A 26381-nucleotide genomic window follows, 5' to 3' on the forward strand; every position below is an offset into this window, starting at 1 on the left:
GTCGGAGAGGAAGTGTGGAGCCGCTCGGTTGGAAGTGAAAGGCAGGACATGGTCATGAATGAACTGTTAGGCGGTGCTATAAACAGGGCTCTGCCAGCGGGGCAGTGCCCGGCCGCGGGGCAGCTCTGTCCCGCCGGGAAAGCTGCTGATCGCCGCGGCCGGCATGAGCGGCGCCGGAGCCAAGAGCCGTGCTCGGGAACGCGAGTCACGGCCCCTTCCCGGGGCTCGGCTGCCTCTGGCCGGCCCTGGCGAGCTTTGGGGTGCTTTCCATAAGCTTGGAGGGGAGCGTTTGGGGCGGGCTTGGACGGGTTCGGGTGGGTTTAGTGTGGGTCGGGTGGGTTTGTGCTGTTTTGAGGTCGGCATAGGTGGGTTTAAGTGTGTCTGGGTTCTGGTTGGGTTCGGTCTCCAACTGCTCCGCGCTCCCCGAGCCATTTCCACCGCTCGGTCCCGGGAGGGGAAGGACGGGCCTGGGCTGCGGCCGCTCCGGCTGCCGGACTACAACTCCCAGCCGGCACCGGGGCGGGGGCAGCTTCCGCTTCCGGACTACAGCTCCCGGCAGGCTCCGGGGCGGGGCCGAGGCGGGGCGGGGCCGGCCCGGTAGAGCCGCATCCCCGCCAAGATGAACGCGGTGCTGGCGGTCCGGCAGTACGTGTCCAAGATGATCGAGGACAGCGGCCCCGGCATGAAGGTGCTGCTGATGGACCGGGAGACGGTGAGCGGCGGGGCCGGGAGCGCGGAGGGCGGCGGGGCCGGGCCCGGGCCCGCCGTGACGGGCGCTGCTCCCCTGCCGCCCTCAGACCGGCGCCGTGAGCGTGGTGTACACCCAGTCCGAGATCCTGCAGCGCGAGGTTTATCTCTTCGAGCGCCTCGACTCGCCCAACAGGGAGCCCATGAAGCACCTCAAGGCCATCTGCTTCCTGCGGCCCACCAAGGTACGGACCAGAGCGGGTGGAACGGCCTCAGATCGCGCTGGGGAGGTTTAGGTCGGATATTCAGGGAAATTCCTTCACGGAAAGGGTTGTTCAGCTCTGGCACAGGACAGTGGTGGAGCCACCGTGCCTGGAACTGTTCAAATGCGTGTAGATGTGGCCGTGGGGGACTGGGCCGTGGTGCCTTGGCAGTGCAGGGGGAATGGCTGGACACCGAGTCTCAGAGGCTTTTCCAACCCGAACGACTCCATGGTTCTGAATTCCTTAACTCTGCTCTCCCTGCTGCTGTTTCCATCCAGGAGAACGTGGAGCTCCTGGTGCAGGAGCTGCGAAGGCCCAAGTACAGCGTCTACTTCATCTGTGAGTATGGAGAGTCCTGGACATCCCTGAATCTGGAGCAGGCTCCACATCCCAGAGTGGTGGGACAGGGTCACACAGCACCTTCCTGTGCCAGCTGTGTCAGGCAGGGGCTTCCTGCGTGTCCTGCTCATGCCGTGGAATGTTCCCTGAGTTTGGGAATGAGGCAGAGTGACTCCAGCTGGTTTGGGGCTGAAGTCTAGTCCTCCAGCCCAGCAATTACTCAGTAGGATCCCAGGAACTGGGTGAAGTGGCCTCTAGATGTCATTGTGGCTCTGCAGTGGGACCAGGCGCTGGGAGATGGGCAGGGAATGAGCTGGGAGCATCCATGGGAGCTGGCTCAGGATTCCAGCACCTGCAGGTGCAGGGTTAGAGGGTCTCTGTGGGATCTGCTCCTGCTCCAGAGGGGATCAGAGTAGTTGTCCCACAGGGTCTTCAGGGAGCCCCACTGTCCCTTCTCTGTTTCCTCCCAGATTTCAGCAACGTCATCAGCAAGAGCGATGTGAAGGCCTTGGCTGAGGCTGATGAACAGGAGGTCGTGGCTGAAGTCCAGGTGAAGTCTCAAAGGGCTTTTCCAAAGTAATTCATGGTTGTGTGTTTGTGGTGCTGATGAGGAGCTGGGCACTGGGGCAATGCACAGTACTGGTGGGAGGGGAGTTACCAGAGGGGTTTGGGTGGAGGAAGGAAGGATGTTCCAGTCCAGTGTGTCCAGGTGGTGCTGGGGCTGGGTGGCCAGTGCTGGCACGTGGGGTCAGGGCTGGACACACAGGACTGCCCTGCTCTCCTCCCCAGGAGTTCTACGGTGACTACATTGCGGTGAACCCACACGTCTTCTCCCTCAACCTGCTGGGCTGCTGTCGGGTAGGAGCACGGCCAGTCGTCCTGTCAGTGTGTGAACTGGGACCCTGGGGGCTGCTGGAGGGGCCACGGGAGGGAAATGGGCCTTGGCAGAGGAGAGAGGCGCGGGGAGCTGGGATTCAGCCCGTGGGTACCTGCTGCCCCGGTGCAGCTGTGCTTTCCTGTGACTTGAGGAGGTAGAAACAGGGATGTGAGAGTCTGGGACCAGTGCATCCCTGTGAGGCGCAGCCTCTCCTTGCAGGGCCGCAGCTGGGACCCGGCTCAGCTGACCAGGACCACACAGGGGCTCACTGCCCTGCTCCTGTCCCTCAAGAAGTGCCCCATGATCCGCTACCAGCTCTCCTCGGAGCCAGCCAAGCGCTTGGCCGAGTGCGTGAAGGTGAGGGGAGCCCACAGCACGTCCCTTTGGCATGAGTTCAGCCTTGGTTAATTTTTCATGTGTGGATCCACTGGAGGGAAACACCTGTTTTCAGTCCATTCCTGTAAATTCCATCATTTACTTGAAGGCCCGGCTGGGCAGGTCTGTCCCGCCCTGCTCCCAGAGCACAGCATTGCTGGGAGCCGTGTCCCAGCTCCTCCTGCCAGTGCAGACAAAGCAGCACTGCTGGGTTTCATCCTCCCTCTGTGCCTGAGGCCACACTGAGAGGGAGTCTTTCCTGGGTGCCCAGGGGGGGTTTTTCCCGTTTCCCACAGCAAGTGATCACCAAGGAGTACGAGCTGTTTGATTTCCGGCGCACCGAGGTCCCTCCCCTGCTGCTCATCCTGGACAGGTCGGACGATGCCATCACCCCCCTGCTGAACCAGGTGAGTCACATCCAGCTGTGCCAGGCTGGGGCAGGCTGCAGCAGCTGAGGTTCCACCCCTGGCAGGTCATGGGTTGGATGTGGGAGAGAAAAGTGTTGCTTCCCACCCCCAGTCCCTGCGCAATCCCTCTTTTATCCCCTGGCTAGGTTTTCCAGACCTGAGTGGGGGTTGTTTGTGCTGCCTTCAGTGGCAGATGGACCCAGCACCCTGGAAAGCAGGGCCACCAGCACCTCTGTGTGGCTTCTGGAGCCCCAGTGCTTTGCAGGGCCTTTCCCAAGGGCTGTTTGTCAGGCTGGGGCAGCACACAGCTGTTGAGTGACCTTGCCCTGCTGAGTCTCCCTCTGTTATCGATGGCTGCTGGATTTTCTGGGAGCTGCTGGATTTATTTGTTCCATGCTGTGCTGCAGATACTGGCAGGGTCTGTTGGTCTCTCTTAATTTCTGTGGGACTCCCTTGGAACCTGGGGATCAGCAGCCCCAGAGCTGCTGTAACTCTGGTTCTGCAGGAGCTGGAGGTGGCATCTGTGTCACAGAGGGGTGTGCCTGTCACAGCCCAGCTCACACCTGGTTTATGCTGTTTAGGACTGTGCTCAGTATCAGGCATTATCTGCTGTTTCAGGATTTCCTATCCCAGAGAGATTCCCAGGGATGCAAATGGAGTGTTGGGCATGGCAGGGCTCTGTCAGCTGCCACTGTTCTCTCTGGGTTATTATTAGACTTCTCAGGATAAAAATAGAAACTCCTGATGTGGAGGAATGCTCCTGCCAGTGGAGCATGTAGGGAATTCTGCACTGGAACTGTGGAATCTCTCTTTGCCTGGGCAGAAAGTCGGGGGGTTTGATGGCCAACAGAGGTGTTGCAACAGGAATGTGAATCCCCATCCCTCTTTGGTCTGTTTTGAAGGTACCTGCAGGAATTCCTCATGTGCTGGGGGGTGTCCCTGCCATGAACAGGATGGGTTTAATGTCCCTTCCAACCCAAACCATCCCCTGATTCTGGGGTGGCCCTGGAGGGTGGTGGTTTCCCTCTGCACTGTCTCCCCATGTGGTTCTTTATCAGTGGTGTGTATTTTCACCGGGGTGTCCCGGCTGGTTGAGGGGGCACTCCCGGACTCTGCCGTGTGTCCTGGGGCAGCAGGAGCAGCTCTGGCTGGGCTCAGCTGAAGTCCATTGATTTCCCAGTGCTGTGTCTCACCAAGGTCATCCCTTTGCCTTGCTCTGTCCCCTGGCAGTGGACGTACCAGGCCATGGTCCACGAGCTGCTGGGCATCAACAACAACCGCATCGACCTGTCGCGGGTGCCGGGGATCAGCAAGGACCTGCGCGAGGTCGTCCTGTCAGCTGAGAACGACGAGTTCTATGCCAACGTAGGTGTCCCGGGGGGCTCATCAGCACCCAGATCTGAGGCTTTGCCCCAGGAAAGGAGCTTCCCTGTGCCTTTGAGCCTCAGGGTGGGGATGTGACCATCAGCGTGCAGCACCAGTGACACCTGGCGTGAGACAATGTGTCCTGTTTGTAATTTCATTTCAGACCTTGCTGCAGGTTTGGGGGGATGGAGCCACGTTCTCCCAGCTGCTCGAGGCTCTTCCTTGGTCAAGACTGTCAAGTGAGTTTCCTTCTGCTTCCTGTCTTGCTCCACACAGAACATGTACCTGAACTTCGCTGAGATTGGCACCAACATCAAGAACCTGATGGAGGATTTCCAGAAGAGGAAGCCAAAGGAGCAACAGAAGCTGGAGTCCATCGCGGATATGAAGGTACAGATGAAGTCCATCCCAGCTGTGTCCCATCCTTCAATGCTAGGAGTAAATAAAACATACATCCCTCCCAGAAATCTCCTGTTAATGGGAGAAATCCTGTGGGCTCCTGGGATCAAGGTGTCTGATCCTCTGCACACCTCCCAAGGGCTTGGATTGCGGGGAATTCGTCCAGTTTATGGCTGTCTGCAGCCATCTTCTATCTCCTGCTTTTCCCTGGAAGCACCCACTGCCTCAGTTTCCCATCACAGGCCTTTGTGGAGAACTACCCTCAGTTCAAGAAGATGTCAGGCACAGTGTCCAAGCACGTGACAGTGGTGGGGGAGCTGTCCCGGCTCGTGGCAGAGCGGAACCTGCTGGAGGTGTCAGAGGTGGAGCAGGAGCTGGCCTGCCAGAGTGACCATTCCAGTGCCCTCCAGGTACTCATCCTGCCTCTGCATGGGGGGGTTTCACCCTGTCTCTCCCTGGGGAGTGGGGGCTGGATGCTGGAGGCAATGGGAGTTCTGTGTGCAGAGGGACACTGGATGTGGAATTGCTCCTCGGTGCTCAGCTCAGATGGGAATGAGTCATCGTTAATAACTGGCTTGAGAAGCATCTTTGCAAATCCTGTCCTTACATCCCACAATCCAACATTCTTTCTATTCAGCCAGTTGGCTTCTGGCAGGCACCAGGAAAAAACAGCCTCAGATGCTGTGGAGGAGCTGATGTGTTTGTTGGGCAGGAGAAGAGCAGGAATCCATGGAATTGTCTTTACCTTTTTTTTTTAAAAAAAAAAACACTGGAAAGTCTCTTAGATCCAAGATTTCTTTGGCAGAGAGGCCTGGAAAAGCTGGAGAGGGGCTCTGTGAGAGCTGAACATGGCCCCAGGGTCTGGCAGAGTCAGTGGTGATGGATCCAGGCTGGTGCTCAGCAGCAGCTGTGGGATGGGGCTGGCTCAGAGCAGGGTTGGAGTAGCCACTCACTTCTGAGAAATGATTCCTTGATTTTTGGTAGCAGAGGGGGATTCCCTGCATGGCACTGGGGAAGCAGAGGGACTGGGAAATGAGGAAAAGCCTCTCCAGCAGGTTTTGAGATCAGTTTCCCCAGCTCTGTGACTCTGAACTCCAGGTGGGGGCTGAGGGGATAACACTGGACTGTCCCCAGAGGTGGAATTTGCTCCTGTCCCTTGGGCTGATGCTTCCCTATGGAGCAGTGTGGGGATGGGATTCCATAGCTGCTGTCTGGCAGGATTTACATGGCTGAGTGTGGAACTGGGAATGCAGCCAGAAATGTGTTTGCTGGAAGCAGCCTCTGAGGTCCTCATGCTGTATCACTGTCTCCAGCTCAGGTTGTTGCGCTTTAAAAGTCAAATATTCACAGTCTGCTCCCTCCCTGTGCCATGAGCCATGATTTTTGATGGAATGTCCATAGCACAGAGCTGTGCCTTGGTGCTCCTGGGGTCACCTTAGCTCTGCTCTACACAAACAGTGTTTCTGCAGTTTTAGAGCAGAAATGCTGCCTCAGTTTCCTTCCAGCCCTGTGCCTGAAGAGCCCTGTTGTATTTCCAGCCACTGAGGCCACTGGGAGCTATGCAGCAGCTAAAAGGAAATGGAAAATCCTCTAAGTGGGATCTCTGTCCCTGCAGCCACCCCGCCCAGGGCTGTCCCTGCTGGGCTCCCAGTGGCAGCCAGAGGGGCAAGGCCACAGGACAAGCAGCAGCAGCCAGAGCCCAGAATAAGGGTGGAATTGTTCTCCTCTGATGTCATCTCAGGGACTGTTGGATCTCTGGGGGCCTTGGGCCCCCCAGTCCGGGACATTTGGGTTCTTCCTCCCCTGGGCTCTCATTAACCCTGACACAGTGCCTGAGGCCTGGGAGCTGAAGGGAGGGTTGGAATCCCAGCTCCTCCCTTGGACAATGGCTGTTCTGTTCTCTGCTTCGCCACTGCCAGCCAGGAACCTCCCTGGGGCTCCAGACCTCCCCTCGCAGGTGGATCCCTGACCTTGAATGGTGAAATTCCTCTTGATCCTCCTCACAGCCAGGATTTTATGCTTTGTTTTTGTCACTAGTCAGCATCAGTCAAATAGATGGTAACACTTGGGCCAGGGTGGTGAATCCAGCAGCAGATCAGGAGTGATGCCAGATCCCTATTCTTCCCTGTAGCTGGGATCTCTCTTCCCATGCTTTAATTTCTTCCTTCCTTTACTTCCAAAAGCACAGTTTGTTCTTCCATGTCTCACATCCAAATGTTTGCCGAGTCTTTGATGCCTCTGCCTTGCACCTTCCAGAAAGGGGATGGAGTTGGAGGGGTTGGGTTACCGAGGGGTGTTTTGGAGCCAGTTTAGTGGTGGGACCCGTGGGGTAGCTCTGCTCAGGCTGGAAAGAGCCAGCAGAGGTTGGAGGTGTGTGGAGGTGCCGGTGCAGGCGGTGTGACTTAGCCAGGGGTGCCCCGCGTTGTGCAGCTCCGCGCTGTCCCGTGTTCCTGAGCTCCGTGCTGTTCCGTGTTCCCTGTTCCTGAGCTCCGCGCTGTTCCCTGTTCCTGAGCTCTGCCCTGTCCCCTGTTCCTGAGCTCTGCCCTGTCCCGTGTTCCTGAGCTCCGCGCTGTTCCCTGTTCCTGAGCTCTGCCCCGTCCCGCGTTCCTGAGCTCCGTGCTGTTCCGTGTTCCCTGTTCCTGAGCTCTGCCCTGTCCCGTGTTCCTGAGCTCCGTGCTGTTCCGTGTTCCCTGTTCCTGAGCTCTGCCCCGTCCCGCGTTCCTGAGCTCCGCGCTGTCCCGCAGAGCGTGCGGCGGCTGCTGCAGAGCCCGCGGCTGTCGGAGCTGGACGCGGCGCGGCTGGTGATGCTCTACGCGCTGCGCTATGAGCGCCACGGCAGCAGCGGCCTCCCGGCACTGCTGGAGGAGCTGCGGGGCCGCGGCGGCACCGACCGCTACCGCAAGGTAACCGCGGGGTGGGGCACGGGCAGGGGCAGGGAGGTGACCCAAGGGTGGGGCAGGTGCTGGGAGGTGACCCAAGGGTGGGGCAGGGGCAGGGAGGTGACACCAGGGTGGAGCAGGTGCCAGGAGGTGACCCAAGGGTGGGGCAGGTGCTGGGAGGTGACCCAAGGGTGGGGCAGGGGCAGGGAGGTGGCCCCAGGGTGGGGCAGGTACTGGGAGGTGGCTCCGGGGTGGGGCAGGTGCTGGGAGGTGACACCAGGGTGGGGCAGGTACCAGGAGGTGGCCCAAGGGTGGGGCAGGTGCTGGGAGGTGGCCCAAGGGTGGGGCAGGGAGGTGACACCAGGGTGGGGCAGGTGCCGGGAGGTGACCCAAGGGTGGGGCAGGTGCTGGGAGGTGGTCCCGGGGTGGGGCAGGTACCGGGAGGTGGCTCCGGGGTGGGGCAGGTGCTGGGAGGTGACCCAAGGGTGGGGCAGGGAGGTGACACCAGGGTGGGGCAGGTGTCGGGAGGTGACCCAAGGGTAGGGCAGGTGCTGGGAGGTGGCCCCGGGGTGGGGCAGGTGCTGGGAGGTGGCCCCAGGGTGGGGCAGGTCAGCCCCAATGACCCACAGGATGGGGGAATCGCTGCTCTTTGGGGTGAAACCTGCCTGCTTCGGGTCAGCCCAGGGCTGTGTTGTTGCACAGAGCTCTGAGCTCAGCTGGGACCTGTGGGTGTAACTTCAAAAGGTGTTTTAAATAAGTGACTCAATTTTCATTTCCTAAATCAGTGATGTTGGGGGTTGGAACCCAGAGGTCCCTTCCACTCCTGACTAGTCTGCAATTCTGTGATGTTATGAAGGCTTTAATAAAGAAGGGATGGCAGGAGCCTGCTGGGAGGGGAATGTGGCACATACACAGGCCTGGGATGTGCTTCCTCTTGTCTTGTGTTCCCCCACTTTCCCCAGCTCCTGCAGCACAGGCAGTGGCTGCAGCAAGGGGCTGGGATGGAGAAGAGCTGGCAGGGAGGGAGCAGGTGGCAGTGCCAGGAGCAGCTGGGGAGGAGGTGGAGGAGCGGAATGATGTCAGCTCGTGTGGAGGAGCTGGTGTCGCTGCTGCAGGGGAAGGAGATGGAGCCTCTCCCCAGGCAGGAGGGTCGGGGCAGGCTGGGGGTGTGGGGGTGCTGCCGCTCTGCCCCCTCTCCCCCACGTGCAGTTCCATTGGGATCCCCTGTGGCTCGTGTCCCCATTCCAGACCTCCATGAGGTGTTTGCCCAGAGCCTGGAAGGAGCTGCCGGGCTGACAGGGCTCCTGCCCTCTCCCCACAGCTGGTGTCGGCCGTGGTGGAGTACGGAGGGAAGCGGGTCCGGGGCAGTGACCTGTTCAGCCCCAAGGACGCCGTGGCCATCACCAAGCAGTTCCTCAAAGGCCTCAAGGTACCGAGCTGCTGTGGGGAGCAGGGCTGGCACCAGTGCTGTGGGCTGCTGGCTCTGGGCTGGGTTTCACAGAGGGCAGTGGCTTCAGGGCCTGATTCCACTGAGAACAACGGCAGTGAGCTGCTGGAGAGCTCCTCAGCCCCAAATTCGGGGGTGCTGAATCCTGCTGTGCCTCTGCTGAGCCTCCTGCCCTGCTGGGCCCCTTCCTGAAGAGCTTCTCTCTGGCTGCAGGGCATCGAGAACGTGTACACCCAGCACCAGCCCCTGCTCCAGGAAACCCTGGACCAACTCATCAAGGGAAAGCTCAAGGACAGCCAGTATCCCTACCTGGGCCCCAACACACTCCGGGACAGGTGCGTGGGGCCTTTGGGGCACAGCCTGCACTGGCATTCCAGCACTGGAACATCTCTGGCACTGGCACATCCCTGGTGTCCCCAGCGCTGTCCCCACAGCGGGGTTGGACTGATGATGAACAGAGCTGGGGCTTGGCACAGAAATCTCTTGGGTGTGGAGGTCTCATATCACCAAGAATGTTCCCTGGTGCAGGCTCCAGGGCTGGGATGTCTCATCCAGGCTTGCCTTGCTGGCCTGGATGTGCCATTCCCATTGGGAGGCTCAGGTGAAGGATGAAGCCCTCGCTCATCAGAGCTGGCTCTGTGATGGCTGTGCCAGCTGCTGTTTGGGGACTGCAAAAAACAGCCCAACTGCAGCTCTCCTGCCTGGGCCAGAACTGTTCCCAGTGGGAATGGGATCGTGCTGGATAGGGTTGTGCAGACCTGACCCAGGCTCTGAGGAGGTGCAGGCTTTGGGTGATTGGTGATACAGATCACCTTGGGAAAGGACCGCACTCAGCTTTCCCATCATTTTTCCCTGCTTTCCCACATCCCCTTCAGCAGGGAGGAAGGGATGTGGGGATCCACAGAAATCTAGTGGCCAATGTGCTCCTCTGTGCAGGAGCAGCTTTGCTCTGGGTCATGCTGTCCATGCAGTGAAGAAATCTCTGATGTTGGTCTTTCCAAGGGATTGGGAGGGTGGTTACAGGAGAGGGAAGGAGCAGCTCACTTGAAAGCAGGACAGGCACAGCACACCTGAGTTTGTGTTGGGATGGAGGAAGGCACTTCCTTCCTTTCCCCCCTTCCTCTTGCTTGGCTTCTCTCTACCATCCCACATTTCCCTGCTGGCTGGGAATTGTCCCCTCAGCTGAACTGAGGCACAAACCCTGATCAGTCACGGCCTGGGAGCTCCGAGGCAGCGCCGTGTCCTTGCCTGACTCCAGAATCGATCCTGATTTCCCAGCCCCAGCAGGTCATGCATTAACCATGGGCGTGTGGATCCACAGGGATTGGGGTGGTGCTGCTGGAGGATGCTCAGGGCTGTGGGTGAAATTCAGGAGAGAAGAGGTTTTGGGGGATTCAGTGGGTTGTTTTCAGCTCCAAGCCTGGCATGTCACAGGGATGAGGGAGGGTCTAGAGGAGGCAGCCTCGGGCTCATGGATCACTGCCTGCAAGGTGCAGGATTTTTCCTTGGCTTTGTCTGATCCCAGCTCAATGCTTGTGGCTGCTCCACCCCAGAATGTGTCCCAGGTCAGGTTGGACAGGGTGGTCTGGTGGAAGGTGTCCCTGCCATGAACGAGATGAGCTTTTAGGTCCCTTCAGCTCAAGCCATGCCATGATTTGTGCCTGTTCCCCAGGCCCCAGGACATCATCGTGTTCCTCATCGGGGGGGCCACCTACGAGGAGGCTCTGGCTGTGTTCAACCTGAACCGCTGCAACCCCGGCGTGCGCATCGTACTGGGGGGCACCACCATCCACAACACCCGCAGGTAAAACCACCTCTGCTGCCTCAGCAGCAGCCCAGGGTACCTGCAGGATCCCCACCTGACAGTGGGTGTCAGTGCTCTGCTCCTGGTGCTTCAGTGACAGGCCTGAGCTGGTGGTTTAACTTGCATTTCCCTGAGTTCAAGGGCAGGCAAGTAGAGTTTTCCATAGAGTTTTTCTAGTTCATAACACTGGGAAGACAGAGCAGCACTGAATGAACCTGCAGCTGCTTTGCTGAAGGTGGGCAAAGATCCCTGTCAGTATGGAATTCCCAGTGGGAAATGTCTGGTTTATAAATACAAATGACTTTTCCTGAACCCCAATTACTCCCTTTGGGCACAGGAAAGAATTGAGGTCACAGTAGGAATTACTTCCCATCAGCACAGCTTGCTCCTAACCAGGTAGGAGAGCAGGAATTCTCTCCAGATTCCCAATGTTCAGTGTGGGATGGTAGGAAAATCCTGAGCTGCTGCTGAAGCTCAGGATCTGCAGCTCCACCAGTGGCTCCACTTGGATTGTGCTGCTGGGAGCCACCTGGGCTGGTCTGGGCTCTGCTGCTGTGCAGTCCCTGAATTATTTACAGAAAAACTGGGATTCTGTATCCAAATTTGCATTTCAAAGAATGAAGTGGGGAAAAAAAAAAAAAAAAGAAAATAAAAAGCTGGTGCTTTGGAAGGGCTAGATGTGGCTGGGTCCTGCCTGGGAGGACAACAAAGAAACAGCCCTGTCCCAAATGATCCATTTTCCCTTGATAAGGTTTCCCTGGGGATTGAAGGACAACAAAGCTGTCTCCTATCCACTGTTACCCACGATTCCAGCAGTGCCCCAGGATCAGGGATATCTCAGCACATCCGTGAGGTGTCTGAAATGAGGAAAGCCAGGTTTTAGTGTGTCCCAACCCCTCCTGTAATCCACAGCCTTGCTGATTCCCGTGGGATTAGGGCAGATCTGTCACCAGAAACAGGGGGATTTGGGTGCTAATGCACTGAGCAGCCATGTAAGCACCTAATCCTGGTTCCATTGTTCTTCCTCCCTGCTGGAACTGGGACCAACATCTGTGGGCCCAGAGGGGTGGCCCAAAGGCTGGAGAATTCGCTCTGCTCCTGGGGATTCCAGAGCAATTCCTGGGTTTGGAGGGAAAGGGTTACAGAGGATCAATAATCGGATAAAAAGGGCTGCCAGGAACATCTGGTGCTGGGGCTGACTCATCCGAGGCAGGTTGAGCACAAACCTGCTGGGACTAATCCCAGGAAGTGGGGCCTGACCCAGTTACCCAGTTACAGCTCCAGATCCTCCTGGGGACCCTCCTCTCTGTGCAGGGCTCCTTTCTTCTGGGAGTGCCACCTCCAGCCTGGCTGGGTGGGGCAGCTGTGGAGATCCTGCAGGTCCTGGGAGCTGCAGCCTCAGCAGGGGGATTTGTGCTGTGGTCAGCTCATCCCTGGAGGGCAGGTGGGAGTTTGGCTCTTGCCTCTCCAGACTGGAATGTGCTCAGAGAGGATGTGCTGAGGGACCCTGAGGTGTCACTGGTCACAGCCACAACCTGCTCCAACCAGCGCAGAACCAGGAGACCCTAAAAACACCAGTCATTCCTTGCCAGCGCTCAGTTCTGCCTGGTTCTAGTGCCTAAAAATAACCTGGAGGAGGGAGAGCTCAGGCTGGAACACAAAGCCAGGTGCCAGAGCCTGTGCCAGTGGGCAGTGCCCTGGCTGTGCCCCCTCCCAGCTGTGTCTGATGGGGCTCAAAGCTGGGTGTTGCTGCAGGGTTTTGCAGGAAATTTTAGGGTTTTACTATTTTTCAAACCTCTCAAGATTCACAACCTGGGCAGGAAGAGCTGCTCCAGCCCCAGTTTAGGGGAATCCCATTTATTAGGATTTGTGGCATTATCTTGGTTTGTATTTCTTTATCTTTTTGGATGTTTTTTTTAAGCATTGCTTAAAGCATTGAGATCACCTGATCAGCACAGTGAGGGACCTGGGTGGGAGCCCCCACCCCTTAGGGGAGGAGGGTTGGGGTCAGTGTTAGTGTTCAGTCCCCAGTGTGGAACACACCACTCTGCAGAAGCTTTCCCTGTGTTTCACCTGCTCTCTGGTTACAGCTGTGCCCTATCTGCCACAGCTCCACTCCTTCCTCCCCAGGAGGTGTCTCATTGCCAGGGGAACCATCCTCAGCAGCATCCTTGAGCATTCCTGCCTTTGGGAGGTGCTCCAGCCGTGGGCTGTGGTGCCTGAGCCTTGTGCTGGGGATGTCACATCCCCTCTGGCCCTGGGCACCTCTTGCACAGGTGTCAGGGTGCCACGAGCAGATGTCTGGCCCCTGTTCACTGAGCTGAACCTCTCCTGGCAGCTTCCTGGAGGAGGTCACAGCCACAGGGTTCCGTGGCCGAAGCGCTGACAGCTCCCAGGTGCCGCCGAGGTCCAGCAGCCGACGGTGAATCCTGGAGGAATTTGCACTTTGGGCACATTCAGAGCTTTCCCGGAGCTGAGCAGAGCAGGATGTTCCTGCCCTGCAGCCGGAGCTTCCCCTCCACACCCAGAACGGCAGCGAGTGCTGGAGCTGGCACTGGCCCAAGGGCAAGGATGTGCCCCCACTGCAGCTCTTGGTTGTGCCCTCACAAACATCTCCAGGACTGGGATTGTCACCTGAGCAGAGCCTGGGAAAGCCCTTGGGTGGCTGCAGCTGCTGGCTGCTTACCAGGACAGGGCTGAGTCCCATGAGGAGCCCCGTGCTGGGGGAGCAGCTGCGGGGGCACTGCTGTGGCACAGGAGCCCCTTGCTCTGTTGTCTGTATATGTTGAATCCTATTAAATCACCCACTTTGGCTGAATCTGTCTGCTAGATGATTCCCACTTTCCCTTTCCCAATGCCACAAGGTGCAGTTACAGCCTGAGCCTCCCTGGGAGCTTCTGCTCCCCTCCAGGGCCACACCAAGGAACCTGCAAGTGTGTTTCCAGCTCTGCTCCCTGCCCTCTAATCAGCACTCGATTGGGAATTAACAAGCCAGATCAAATTAAATGAGCTCCTAAATCCCTGGGAATTATCTTGGCATCACAACTAAGTCCTGTTGATGTGGGATAGAACAAAGCTCTGCAGGGAGGAGGGGACCTGGCCCTGGGGGTCCTGGGCAGCTCTTTGGGGAAGGGAGGGGAGAACACAACCTGTCCTGGGGCTGATTCTCTGCCCAGGGGTTGAACTGGGTGGGCACCTGTATGGTGAATTTTTGGTGAATTTGCGATTGTTGGGACAGGCAGAGCTGCAAGTGAATTCCCCCTTACAGGGGCCTGAGGTATTTGACAGCCTGAGACCCCAACAGAGGGGAGCTGAGCCCCAGCCCCCTGCCCCATCCTCTCCTCCAGCAGCCCCTTTCCCTGACACCAACGCTATATTGTCAGAGACACAGAAAAGCATGTGTCCTAATTAAGCTATGTTGCCTTCCAGGCAGCAGCTTCACACTTGATATCCAGAGGCAAAATGTTGTGTGTGGGGTGTTAAATATGTAAATAAACCAAGAGTTTGCTGATCTGCTCTGCAAGAAGAGGCGATTTTGGCAGTCGCCGTTTATGACAGAGCAGCACAAGGAACAGCATCTGGGCCAGGTGAAGCCAAGGGGCCCTGTGAACATGGGGAGAGACACAAACACACTGTGGGGAGGCTTTTCATTCTGCCCACAGGGCTGGGGTGAGGAGCTGCACAGACCCTGTCACCTGTCCCACTGCTGTGAGTGCAGCTGCCTGTTTCTGGTGCAGAAATGGGAGACGGTTCCCTCCTGTCTCCTTCCTTTCATGTCAATTGTTGATGTTTCCAGCTCTGAATCATTGGTCACATCCTTCACAGTGTGACTCACTGTCAGAGCAGCCTGAGGATTCCAACTGCAGCTGAATTGCTGCTCCCAGGGATGAGGAGGTGTGTGCAGGTGCGTTACCTGCTGCGGCTTCAGGGCAACTTCCCTGGCACCAGAGGACGTTTGGGCAGAGCGTGGGCCCTGGATTCAAAGGGCACGGCAGAGCTGTCCTACTGCCACCAGCCCTGTGCCATCTGGTCCTGGCCATCAGCCCCTGCTCTGCAGGCCCTGGCCACCAAAAACAGGATGAGAGGAAGGACAAGTCCGGCTGGGAGGCGAAATGTCATTAAATAAACTGGCAGGTTCTGTGGTGTCCCAGGGATACACTGGGGCTCATCTGTCCCTCTGCCCTCAACCTGCCTGGACCAAGCTTTGGCCATGGGGGATAAAGGGGGAAACAGGCACGGAAATAGCAAATCCTGGTCCTGGGCCCCATGGCCAACACTCAGAATGGGATACAAACACTCACAGAAGCTCTGGAAATGCCCCATAATCAAAGTACATTTCTAAAACTCTGTGTGCTTTAATTCCAGAGCACTGGGGTTAAACTACAACTTGAAATCACGGGAGGGGGATGTTGTCCAGTGATGGAATGGACACTGGCATTGGAAAGCTGATCCAATGATGGATGATAGATCAATCAATTTCTGGAAAGAGCCATTTTCTCCTTTCTCTGCTTTTCCCTCTACCTCGCCCATTTCTGATCCATAAATCCCATCCGTCACCTCAGTCCCACACTCAGACTGTTCTGGACTTGCAGGACGTGAAGGAGGCAGACAAAATAAGCCAAAAAAAGGAGACATTTTTTAGGAAGCCGCACGTCTCCTCACTTTTGGAAGCCGTGCTCTGAATCCGACCAAATCTTGGCTGGCGGCGACCCCCTCCCCAGGAATCTCCGAGCTCCTCTCTCTAGAGAGATTTGCTCACGCTTCCCAACACCTTTAGGGGAGGCACCCCCTCCCAGTGCCACCCGGCTGCTTTTCCCTCTCCCGGGAAGTTTCCCGGTGACCCGTGACACCGCCGGGACCGCGGCTGGGGGACACCGGGCGAGGCGGCCCCGCGACCCCGGTGAGTCAGAGACAAAGGAGAAAAACCCTCCGTGGGCTGCGATTCGCCCCGCGCCGCGAACCCCGACGTCACGGGCTATAGATGGAGCTCGGGAGCCCGGCGCAGCCCCCCGAGCTGCGGGATGGTGGCGGCGGGGGGGGACGCGGCGGCGGCGGCGCTGGCGATGGCTCAGAGCGCGGGGCTCGGTAACGGGAGCGGGGCCTGAGCCGCGCGGGGCCGAGGCAGCGCGGATCCCCCTCTGCGACCCCCGCCCCGCATCGCCTCCGAGCGCGCCCAGCCACCATGAAAAAAAACAATTCTGCCAAAAGGGTGAGTGGGGAAGCGGCTCTCCGCCCGGGGCAAGGCAGGGTGAGGGAGGCTCCTGGGTGTTTTGGGGAGGGGGTTTGTCTCTCCGCGGCCGCTTGTTCGCGTCGGCTCTGCTCCCCCCCCCCCCCCCGCAGAAAGCGCACGGACCCCCGGCAGATCCAAGGAGACCCAAACCCTGCTCCTTCCCTGCCCCTCCTGCCTCCCGCACCCCCACACACACCGGGGGATGTAGGCAGGCAGTTTTCATATTGAAACACAAGGAAACGATAAAATCCGGCGGCACCATCAATCGGGTCTTTGCCGTGCTATGTGTGCTGCGCCCAGCGATCCGATCATCGCTGCCTGCGGAGACGCTCCGATATAAACCGACCATACATTTCACCTCTTGGATTAATTGCTCATAAAAAGCTCCAAAATGCAATTTTCACCGCAGTAGAAAAGCCCAGCTGGTTTAAATTCCGCCCATCCCCCTCCCGCTCCCCTTTCCACGGTAAATGCCCGCTGGATGAGGCGATGGAGACACCGGCCTGTCTTATATAACCGCGGAAGGAACCCTGCCCGCTCCTCCCGGGGCTGCTGCTGTCGCTTCGTGTCCGCAGCACAAAAATCCCCGCGGAGCGACCCCGGGGAAGGGAAGGACTCGGTCCCGGCGTCGGCGGAGCGAGGGGCCGGAGGGAGGGGGAGGCAAAAGTTGGGCAAAGAGGGAAGGGGGGAGAAAAGGAGTGTAAAACCGAGAATAATCCCGTTTCCCCCCATTTTCTTCCCTCTCGCTTTGTGTTAGGGGCACCAGGATGGAAACCAGCAACCTGTACAGCCGGAGAAGGTCGGCTGGGTGCGGAAATTCTGCGGGAAAGGCATTTTTAGGGAAATCTGGAAAAACCGTTATGTGGTTCTGAAGGGAGATCAGCTTTACATCTCGGAGAAGGAGGTAGGATCGGTTTCAGTTTCCTTTCCCATCCCCCCTTCCTCCCTTTGCATATGAAAGGCGCAGCCCCGGCGCTTCCAGCGCCAGCCGGGCCCGGGGCTTCCGCGGGGGTGCTCCGGTCCCCGGGACCCACCGGCACACGGCGGTGCCGGGCTCGGTGTCGGCTCTGGCAGCGATTCTCAGACAGCTCTGCTGGGAGACATCTTCCCAGCGTGGAGACACGCAGGGATTCACTTAGCGAGAGTTAAGCCCTGAAACCTCTTTCCGCCCCTTCTGTGCCTGCCCTCCGTCCTTGAGCACAGCACCGCCTTGTTCCCACCTGCTCCCTCTGTTTGGAAATAACCCCACTCTCCCAACTCCAATCGAGCCATTCACAGGTCGATCTCTTGCATTTTTCCCCCGTGCCAAGAGGAAAACGGGGAAATTTCACCCCGGATCGACATCCTGTTGTAACACGTGTCCCCTCCGATGTCCCCTTGCTGGGCTTTGGGGTTTAACGTGCTGTTGACATTGGAGGCAATCGGCTGTGACCGTCAGGCTGAGCCAGCACCTGGCTGTCCTTGCACGCCCCCCTTTCTGTGCTTTTTGTCTCTGTAAAAGCATCAGGGAGAACTCCCCAGGCCGGAGCCCTCCTCCTTCCTATCCCCTGTGAGAGCCCAGAGCTGCACGGGGCACACTGGTGCCCACAGCACCACAGGTGCTCCAACTCAGGGAATTTGAGATAAAACCCTGGTCTCTCTGGGTGTCCCCCCTCAGGGGAGGTAATTTCCTGACAGACCTTGGTTGGGTGCCTGGCTGCCTGGGCTGGTTCTGCCAGCACCTGGAAAGAGGAAGGGACGATTTGATTTAAGGTTGGTTGAGCCATGGACATTGCAGAGGCAGAGGGTCAGGTCTTGCTGTAACAGAGAAATGGCCTAAAAAGTGGCCTGAATGCCCAGGTTGTGCTGGGCTGTGTGCTGGCATTCCAGACTCAACCTTCTGGCTGCTGCAGACCAGGGAGAAACAGAGGGACAGGCAATAGATATTTAGGCAGCCACAGATCAAATCCAGGTGTGCTGGGAGCCCAAGAGAGGGATGAGGCTGGAGGGGCCATGCAGAGTTTACCCCGAACAAGAAGCTCTTGTGTTTGTGTTTCAAAGGGGAAAAAACTCACAGCTGGGCCTGGGGCGGCCCCTGGGCTCCACGTGTGTGTGTGACCATAAATAACATGCAGCAGCCGCTGCTGAGGCTTTATATGGAAGAATCTGTGGCTGGCAGAGATGTGGTGACAGAGGTGACATCTGGTGCTGGTGTGTGCTCAGGTGACTCTGTGCTGGCTGTGCAGGAAGGTGTGGTGCAGGTGTGCCCTGAGGTGACTGCCCGTGGCACGGAGGGGTCTGGCATCCTGGGGGCTCGTGGCTCCAGGTTCTGCTCTGCTGTGTCCTGGCAGTGTCTCATGCTCAGAGGCTGCTCAGAAGTGGTTCTGCAGGTGAAGCCACATTCCTGGCCCTTCCCACCATCTTGGAGCCGGAAGGGTTAAATCCCAGGGCTCCTGGAAGCTCCTCGGCTCTGCCATGTACTCATTAAATGAATTCAAACCAGACATTGATTTACTTTTGCCTGAATTTCTCCATCTGGGAAGCAGGGCAATGAATCCCATCTCCCCAGAGCACGAGGGGAAGGGGAGTTGTCAGTTCCACCCTGGGATCCCTCAGGAGCTGTGTTGGTATGGGGCAGGTGTTGATGCTGCACGAAGAGACCGCGGAGCAGAACGGCTCAGAGCTGAGCTTGGGCTGAGATCTGGAATGGGGACATCTCCAAAGTTCAGACTAACAAAATCCCATCAATATCCATGCTGATTCCTCCTGGGAATCCGTGTGCTTTTCCAGTTGTCTGTCCAGGACCTGGGCTTGCAGGTCACAGATCAGCCCTGATTATTCTGTTTTGTCAGGAGAATTTAGGAGTGCCTGATAGGAGCCTGGGCTTCTCCCTGGCAAAGCCAAGTCTGTAAGGAGAGGAAATGTAGTTTTTCAGCCCAGCTGATGGAAAATGCTAACAGGGTGTTTGAGTGCTGCCCTTTGAAAGCTGTGGGACTTGTCTGACACCTCCCAAAATGGGAGCTGGAGGCTCTGGCCCTGCTCACTCCACTTCCTCACGGCTGCTGAACTCCGTGAACTCACACCAAAATCCTCGGTTATTCAGCGTTTGGTCATCGGCCAAAACCAGCTCAGTAGAGATGAGCTGCAGCAGGCTGAGCTCTGCTGAGCACACCACCACCTTCTCAGCTCACTGCTGCATTCTTTCCCCTGGCTCTGGGTCCCTCCCCCGGCACATTTCTGGGAATTGTTCCTGTTCCTGGCCCGGCTCTGCGGCTGCCTGGCTGGGCTGACACAGCTCGGCGCTTCCTCGCAGGAAGCTGGGGCTGCAGACAGGGGTGAGGGGGATGAGGAAACGCTTCTCTTGAGCATTCCCGTGTTTGCCACCAAAGGCACCGGCTCAATTAGCACAAGAGCACTCGAGAAGTCCTCGCGCTCTTGGTTCCAGCCGAGGGGCTGGCGCGTTTGCATGCTCGGCTCTCTAAAGCTTTTAGAGCTTTAAGGTCCCCCAAAACCATGTCATAATTCCGCAAAGCTGGGGAGCTGTGTCTCTGGTGGCCTTGGTGGTGACTCTTTGGAGAAGGGACTGAAGCAGCCGCGTCCTGCCACCATCCCCTCATCAGCTGAGGGCAGTGACAAGGACAGTCCTGCCCAGGCGTGTGTGCATCCCTGTCCCAGTGACAGCTGGCTTCAGCCAGCTCTGCAGGAAGCTCCAGCCTTGCTGAAGCAGAGCTGCTCAGCTGGAGGAACTGAAACTTTGGTGGCAGCCTGCAAGGGGAACTGTCTGTCTGCAAACTGCCCGTGTTTGGGTATTTGGCTGCACTGAGGTTTCTGGTTGCACCCTGAGCCCCACTGTGACCTCCCGAGTGTCCCGTGGGTGCCTTACACTGGTGTCTTGTGATTTTCTGTACCTTCCGCATTTTTCCATGTCCCATGGCGGCAGGGAACTGCTCAAGCAAATGATCACCTCAAATCACAGGCTGGTGAGACTGAGCACCTGCCCTGCCCCTCTGTGCACAGTTTGGCTCCAAAACACAGCCCTGACCTGGACCCTCCTGGGTCCAGGAGGTTTGGAGTCACTGCAGGTGACTGATGGGGAAATTCAAACTCTTACCAGTGAGACAGCCAAGGGCAGTTAATTAACCCAGGCCAGAGGCCCTTCTGCTGCCTTCCTCTGGGAGCAGACCTTTGGAAGCATCAACATCTGTGACCCCCTGGAAAAGAGATTTGGGTGCCACGCTGGTGTTCTGACCCACAGCCCCCGTATCTCGGCACAGGGAGTGCTGGGTGCCCCTGGGACCAGCCCTGGCAGGCAGCAGCTGCGGGGGAAGGAGTGACAGGAGTGCAAGGAGTGCAAGGAATGCAGCTCCTCTCCTTGGGGCTGAGCAGTGTCAGCAGTGTCACTGTGGCACAGCCAGTGACGCCCTGATCAGGGGCAGCTGCTGGGGCTGTGTGATCCCATGGCTGCAGAGAAATGTTCCCTGCTGTAGGGATAGGGGCTCATTCTTTTTCCATGCCTCTGTTTCTCTTCCCTCACCTGGCCACAGGTAGTAGCCAGGTGGAAGCACAGGGTAAGGTTATTTTGCCTGCCTCAGATGGTTACAACTCAACAGCAATGTCAGCAGACTGCAAGGGCAGGACCTGCTGGGATTGATTCACCTTAATCCTCTCAATCCTGAGCTCCCCACACGGCACAGAGAGCAGGACCCATGTGCCTGCTAGGCTCTGAGGTCCCTCAATTCTTCAGCCCTGGCCGTTGTGGGGAGGGAAAGACCTTCTGGAAACCTCCCATCTGGGAATGGTTTTGCTAAAACCAACCATCAACCTCTTGCTCCATCCTTTCCTATTGAGAACTGATACCAGAGGCTGCTTCCTCCTGGGCAGAATCAGCCAAATCCTCTTTGGAGAAGCCTGGAAGGTTTGATTTGGATAGCCCCTATCTCGTGGGGAACATGGAGGAGGGGACACCCTGCAGGTTCATCACCCACCTGTGATTGACACAGTGACTGGGGTTTCAGCTCTGTTGGCCACATTGTCCCAGTAAATCTGTGGCTCCTCAGGGGCTGTTTTTGTTCTGTTTTCGTGGAGAATGGGCTGCACGACTGTCCTCGGCCTCTCCTACCTCCAAGGCTTCTCTGAGCTGCCTCTCATGCCACCACCTCCCTCCTTTTGGCCTCAGGAGCCTCCCACAAAGGACAAAAGAGCGGGCAAGTGCCTCTGGAGTTGCCTTTTACCTTTCTTTTGCCCAGAGGGTGAGATCCCTCAGCGTGTCCCAGTGCAGTGTCAGAGCCCATTTAAAGGATGATCTGCCCCTGCAGAGTGTTTGTCTGAACCAAAGACACCTGCTCTGTCCTGCAGCCTCCTGGGGACACTCGTGGAGGCAGGAGGCTGTCCCAGCTGTGTGAGCTCTGCACTGGGGAAGCTCCACTGACCCACATGAGCAAACATCTGGAGCAGGGGCTCTGATCTGAGCTGCAGAGCACAGCTGGGGGCTCGGAGGGGGGTCGGCTTTTCCTGCTGTAAATGAGTTGGGCAGAATTCAGCCGAGATTCTTGGAAAGAGGTGGATTGCAGGGTGGGAGTGGGAAGAGATCAAAGCCGATTAGCAGCGTGCAGGATGTGCAGCCAGACAGTCTCTGTTACCACAGCCAGACTGGGGATGTGTCTCAGGCAGGAACCAGCTCCGGGCCGCGGTGGCAGCGCCGGTGATTGTGCTGTGGGTCCTGGGGATACACTCAGGAGCACAAGGATGCGGGACAGAGGGGAGCTGCCGTCCTCAGGCAGGGCCAGATGGTCAGTTTATCCATGCCTCTGGTTAGGAAGCTGGTTTAGTCACCCTCTTTGATTAAATTCTATGGAAGAATTGGGGGAGTCCCTTCGGTGCTTCCCAAAACTGAGGAGGAAATGTGTGAAATGGGGTGGAGTCCTTTCGGGATATGCGAGGCTCAGAGCTCAGCACCACCTGCCTTCCAGCAGCCGGGTTACACCCCTCCACGCCCCTCAGCCTGGGATGACTGGCTGCAGTCGGATTGAGCAGATGGATGTGGATTTGAGCCTGTCTGTATGGGCATGCAGAGCCGAGCACTCCCCCAGCCCAGTCCCTAATTCCTCGTGTTTACCATGGAAGAGCAGAAATTCCCTGTGGTAGGAGTGGGATTGAGGATGGTGCATTAGGAGAGTGATGAAGAGGAAGGGTATGGACAGCTTTGCCATTTCCCTTTTGCTCAAAGTGTCCCCTAGGGACTTCTCCTGCACCTCCCACCTCCACCCCAGCCCCCTCCCAGCACACAGGGCCCTCTTCCTGTGGCTGGAGTAAATCCTCTCTCATTTTGAGAGTCCACAAGCAGGAATGCTGTGTCTGATCACACCTGTGTGACGGTTCAGCCTGGCACCAGGAACTCTGGGGGTAGAAGAGGCTGGAGTTAACCTGGCAAAGTGATTTTCTTGCTATCCTTCTAAATATGCCCCCTCATTCCAGAAGAGACAAGTGGAAACTCTCACGTTGAAATTCTGCTGGCTGGAGCAGCAGAGTCTCTGTCTGACATCTGCAAAGCTCTAATTTTCTTCCTGTTCTGCAGGTAAAGGATGAGAAAAACATACAGGAAACATTTGACCTGAGTGACTATGAGAAATGTGAAGAACTCAGGAAGTCTAAAAGTAGAAGCAAAAAGAACCACAGCAAATTTACCCTTGCCCACTCCAGGCAGCCTGGAAACACGGTATGTGGGGCTGGCCCAGCTGCAGCCAGCCCAAGAGCCACTGGCTCCAGGGGTGGGCAGGGATGTGGATGGTCCTGGGGATGCAGGGAAGGGAGGGATGTAGACAGTCCTGGGGTTTGCTGTGTGGGGCAAACAGGGCTGGAGCTCTGCTCTGCTTTGCCTGTCCTGTAGAGCCCTCGTCATCTTCACGCTGGCCAGGGCCCGGCTCTGAGTGAGTCCTGGCACTGACCTGAATTCCCTCTTTTGTAGGCACCAAACCTGATCTTCCTGGCTGTGAGTCCAGAAGAGAAAGAGTCGTGGATTAATGCCCTCAACTCTGCGATCACACGCGCTAAGAATCGGATCTTGGATGAGGTGAGCAGGATTCAGGCTGAGCCCTGGCTCCCCTGTGCCAGCCCTGTGAAGGTTTGAGGCTGCTGGGAGCAGCCCTGTCTCGGGGACACATCCACACAAAGTGTCTCCAGCAGAGCTCCTCCTGCTTCTCAAGGGGAGTGTGTAAATCCCAGTTACACAAAGCAGCTTCTGCAGGGAGAAATAGCGGGGCAGCCCCAGTTCAGGCTCCTCCTGGGGACATAGGGTGTACTCAGAACACCAGGGCAGCTGGCAGAGGCAGCTCAGGGTGAGCATTCCCAGTTTCCTTCACTGTGAAGGAGAACCTACCTGCAGCAGGCTGTGCCCTCGCTCCAGGACTGACTCTCACATTAATGTTTCATGGCAGCCCTTCCTCAGCTCAAGCCCGTCTCAGATCTTCCATTCAGCTTCCCACAGCACCACGGCACTGCCAGGAGGCACTGTCCTCTCCTGGATGGCAGCACAGAGCCTGTAGTGAAGGAAAACCAAGGTCAGACTATGGTAGAGGCTGTAGAGCAGGAAACAGCACAGTAAACACTGGGAGAGATGGCTTCCAGGGGAGTCTGACACGGGAGCCTTTGCAGGCAGGTCCAGTTGTCAGGAATGACTTGGGCAGATGTAATCCCATCATGGTGCAAAGGGGACAGACCAGGCTGGACTTCCACACCCCACTCCGTGCCCGTCTCCTGCTCACAGCTCCAGGAGCTGGGAAGGGCTTGTGTTGCGTGCTCACAGCCTGTGTCACCCTGCAGGTCACCGTGGAAGAGGACAGCTTCCTTGCCCACCCGACGCGGGACAGAGCCAAGATCCAGCACTCCCGGCGCCCTCCTACGCGGGGTCACCTCATGGCTGTGGTAGGTACAGCCCATCCCAGACACCTGCTTGGGTGAAATTCCCCTGCAAGTGTTCCATTTGTAAGTAAGTGCAAGGAGAGCCGGTGCTAGAGCTCCATCCTGAACTCAGAGTTACCGTAAGGACAGCTCTGGGTCATCGGCTCTCATCCTGTGTTCTCCTGGGAACTTCACTGTGCAAAGCCTGTGGCAAAGCCCAGCCCCAGGCTCAGTCACTGAGTGAGGGAGTGTTCCTGAGGGAGCTCCCTGGAAGCAGGGGCCTCCGCGCTGGTGCCAACCCAGCTCTGCTTTCTGCTCCTCCAGGCATCTACCTCAACCTCTGACGGAATGCTGACCCTCGACCTGATCCAGGAGGAAGACGCCTCTCCGGAGGATCAGGGCACCTGCGAGGAGAGTTTCCGGGTGGACCTGGACAAGTCCGTGGCACACCTGGCTGCCGGGCGGCGCCGCTCGGGCTCGGAGAGCGCCGGGGCACCGGAGAAAGGGCGCACGGGGAGCCTCCCGCGGCAGGAGGTGACCCCGTGGGACAGGGCTGGCCACTGCCACGACTCCTTTGACAAAGGGACCATGTACACACCGCAGGTCCCCAAAAAGCTGTCGCACTCAGAAAAGAATAAATGTGCCTCCATGGAAGAAATCCTGTCGCGACGGGACTGTTCCGCGCACCGGGCGGTGCTGAGGAAGGGGCTGGAGGCGCAGTTCGCCTCGGCGGAGCCGGAGCAGCTGTCCCGGATACAGGAACTGGTTGCACTGAAACTGGAAAAAACTCAGGAACTGCTGACAGAGGTGAAGGGCTATGGGGAAGGCAAGAGAAAGACCAAGGACTCCAACACCAGCACCACCATCACCACCACCTCTTCTTCCTCCTCATCTTCCAAGTCGGACTCTGAAAGGATCCTGCAGGAATCTGAAAGGCTGCTGGGGGAGGCTTCCTCCACCTGGAGCCAAGCCAAGAGGGTGCTGCAGGAGATCAAAGAGCTGAGGGACCTGTACAAACAGTTTGAGCTGCAGCAGTCAGACTCGAAGCCCAAACAGAGCTCACAGTCGCAGTTTAGGAAGAGCATGATGTGAAGGCAAGCCTTGGGATGGGCGGGAGGGACTGGGGAGGGCGGCCAGCTGATCTTTTTTTAATTATTATTATTATTATTTACAGTGTTCAAAAGAGTGAAAAGGTGCCTGTTCTCACCCAAATTTGCTTCTCAAAGCTTGGACCCTTCCTTTCCTCCATCACATCCCCTGATGACTCAACCCAGTGTTCCAATAAATCAGTTGCAGTTTATACCTCCTTTGTAAGAGCTCCCTTTGCACTGCAGGCCCCAGCTCCTGTCTGGCTGCAAGGACAGGAGTAGGCACTGCTCCTCGGGAACTGCCCACGTCTGCCTGGAGCATCCCATGGGCTGGAGCTGGACGAGCCCTGGCATTGCTGCTCTCGTGTCTGTGCTGTGCCCCAAACTACATCTCTCTCACCAGGACACTTGCCCTGCTCCCTCTCAGAAAATAAATGACATTAAAAGGTCAGGAAAAGTGTCCATTCCCAGCACTGCCTGCAAGTCCTCATTATCCAGGAATCCTGGATCCTGAGTGTGGAAATTAATGGAATTATCCATTATTCTGAGTATGTGGGAAGCCCAGTGTGGTCTCCAGCATTGCACAGGCCATTGAGACATTTGCTGGGTGCAGCTCACAGAGCTCTGTCCTGGCACAGTCCCCTAGAGAAGTTGGGGCTGGCAGCTGTTACTTTGGGGTGCACAGAGCCCTCCAGAAGGGCAGCAGTGACACATTCCATATCCACCCTGATCCTGTGGGGCCATGAATGCTTCACAGACCCCTTTGGCCCCGAGCAGTGGGAGGTTGCAGTGATGTGTCTTCCCTTCTCTGCAACCAGAGGATCAAAGCCTTGGATTCAACAGCCCACACAGGCAGTTGGGGGAGTTTGGGCTTTTCCATTCTCATTTGTCTTTTTTTTTTTACCTTTTCTTTGAGCTGAAAAATCAGGGGGTGTGTGCGGGAGGCAGACACCACAAGCCACAAGTTTTGGTAGGTTTGCCTTGCTCTCTCAGGTGTCACAGTCAGACAGCAGCAGGCTCTGCTTGTGCTGCCCAAGGTCTGAATCAGCCTCGCTGGAATGAAAGCTGAGCCCGGAGCAGAGCTCAGATCCTCAGCTCACGGGCTGGCTCAGCTTTCACACCCACGAGCAGGACGTGGCTGTGTCCCGCTCGTGGTAGCATCCGACTGTTCCTTGTTTTTTAAAAGGAAACCGAATTCCCTTACCTACATGGCAAATAGTCCACGAAAATATTAAACCCACTGAGTTACTTCCTGGTTGTGGTTGGTGTTTTCTCTTTTCTTTCCTGGCTGCTATGACAGGGATTTTTTAAATTAAAGAAAAAATAAAACCAACTCCCAAACTTTT

At 57.3% G+C, this 26381-nt stretch overlaps 2 protein-coding genes and 1 long non-coding RNA gene across 6 annotated transcripts; 2 read left to right on the forward strand and 1 right to left on the reverse strand.

Annotated features, from left to right (window-relative positions):
* Window positions 1-466: 466 nt before the first annotated feature.
* Window positions 467-14353, forward strand: VPS45 (vacuolar protein sorting 45 homolog). The gene is made up of 15 exons (XM_079329561.1): window positions 467-712; window positions 798-932; window positions 1229-1289; window positions 1760-1839; window positions 2079-2147; window positions 2386-2523; window positions 2838-2948; window positions 4179-4313; window positions 4590-4703; window positions 4955-5122; window positions 7457-7615; window positions 8913-9020; window positions 9252-9373; window positions 10711-10842; window positions 13181-14353. The coding sequence occupies exons 1-15, from the start codon at window positions 620-622 to the stop codon at window positions 13266-13268; spliced, it is 1713 nt and encodes a 570-aa protein (XP_079185687.1). The 5' UTR covers window positions 467-619; the 3' UTR covers window positions 13269-14353.
* Window positions 14316-16831, reverse strand: LOC306813892. Its single transcript, XR_013777058.1, has 3 exons — window positions 16269-16831; window positions 14538-14902; window positions 14316-14445 (listed from the first exon to the last, which is right to left on the reverse strand). It is a non-coding gene; the product is annotated as an uncharacterized lncRNA (long non-coding RNA).
* On the forward strand, window positions 15649-26381 carry PLEKHO1 (pleckstrin homology domain containing O1). 4 transcript variants are annotated; one of them, XM_079329563.1, is made up of 7 exons: window positions 15650-16051; window positions 16830-16976; window positions 22626-22766; window positions 23016-23120; window positions 23870-23971; window positions 24272-25041; window positions 25122-26381. In XM_079329563.1, exons 1-6 carry the CDS (start codon window positions 16025-16027, stop codon window positions 25037-25039), a joined length of 1290 nt encoding a protein of 429 aa, XP_079185689.1. In that variant the 5' UTR covers window positions 15650-16024; the 3' UTR covers window positions 25040-25041; window positions 25122-26381. The 4 variants fall into 4 exon arrangements, with proteins under 4 accessions (XP_079185691.1, XP_079185689.1, XP_079185690.1 ...); XM_079329564.1 differs by having other exon boundaries at window positions 26029-26381; XM_079329565.1 differs by having other exon boundaries at window positions 15649-16051; window positions 16839-16976; window positions 24272-25249.

This window comes from Erithacus rubecula (assembly GCF_903797595.1).
Source record: "Erithacus rubecula genome assembly, contig: SUPER_33_unloc_1, whole genome shotgun sequence".
Lineage (NCBI taxonomy): Eukaryota > Metazoa > Chordata > Aves > Passeriformes > Muscicapidae > Erithacus > Erithacus rubecula.

Excerpts from the sequence above, each read along its gene's own strand:
- VPS45 (XM_079329561.1), top strand. The coding sequence starts at position 620 with ATGAACGCGGTGCTGGCGGTCCGGCAGTACGTGTCCAAGATGATCGAG. Across the intron at positions 933-1,228 it reads GCTTCCTGCGGCCCACCAAG|GAGAACGTGGAGCTCCTGGT; the intron begins GTACGGACCAGA and ends GTTTCCATCCAG. Across the intron at positions 2,524-2,837 it reads GCTTGGCCGAGTGCGTGAAG|CAAGTGATCACCAAGGAGTA; the intron begins GTGAGGGGAGCC and ends CGTTTCCCACAG.
- PLEKHO1 (XM_079329563.1), top strand. The coding sequence starts at position 16,025 with ATGAAAAAAAACAATTCTGCCAAAAGG. Across the intron at positions 16,052-16,829 it reads AAAACAATTCTGCCAAAAGG|GGGCACCAGGATGGAAACCA; the intron begins GTGAGTGGGGAA and ends GCTTTGTGTTAG. Across the intron at positions 16,977-22,625 it reads TTTACATCTCGGAGAAGGAG|GTAAAGGATGAGAAAAACAT; the intron begins GTAGGATCGGTT and ends CCTGTTCTGCAG.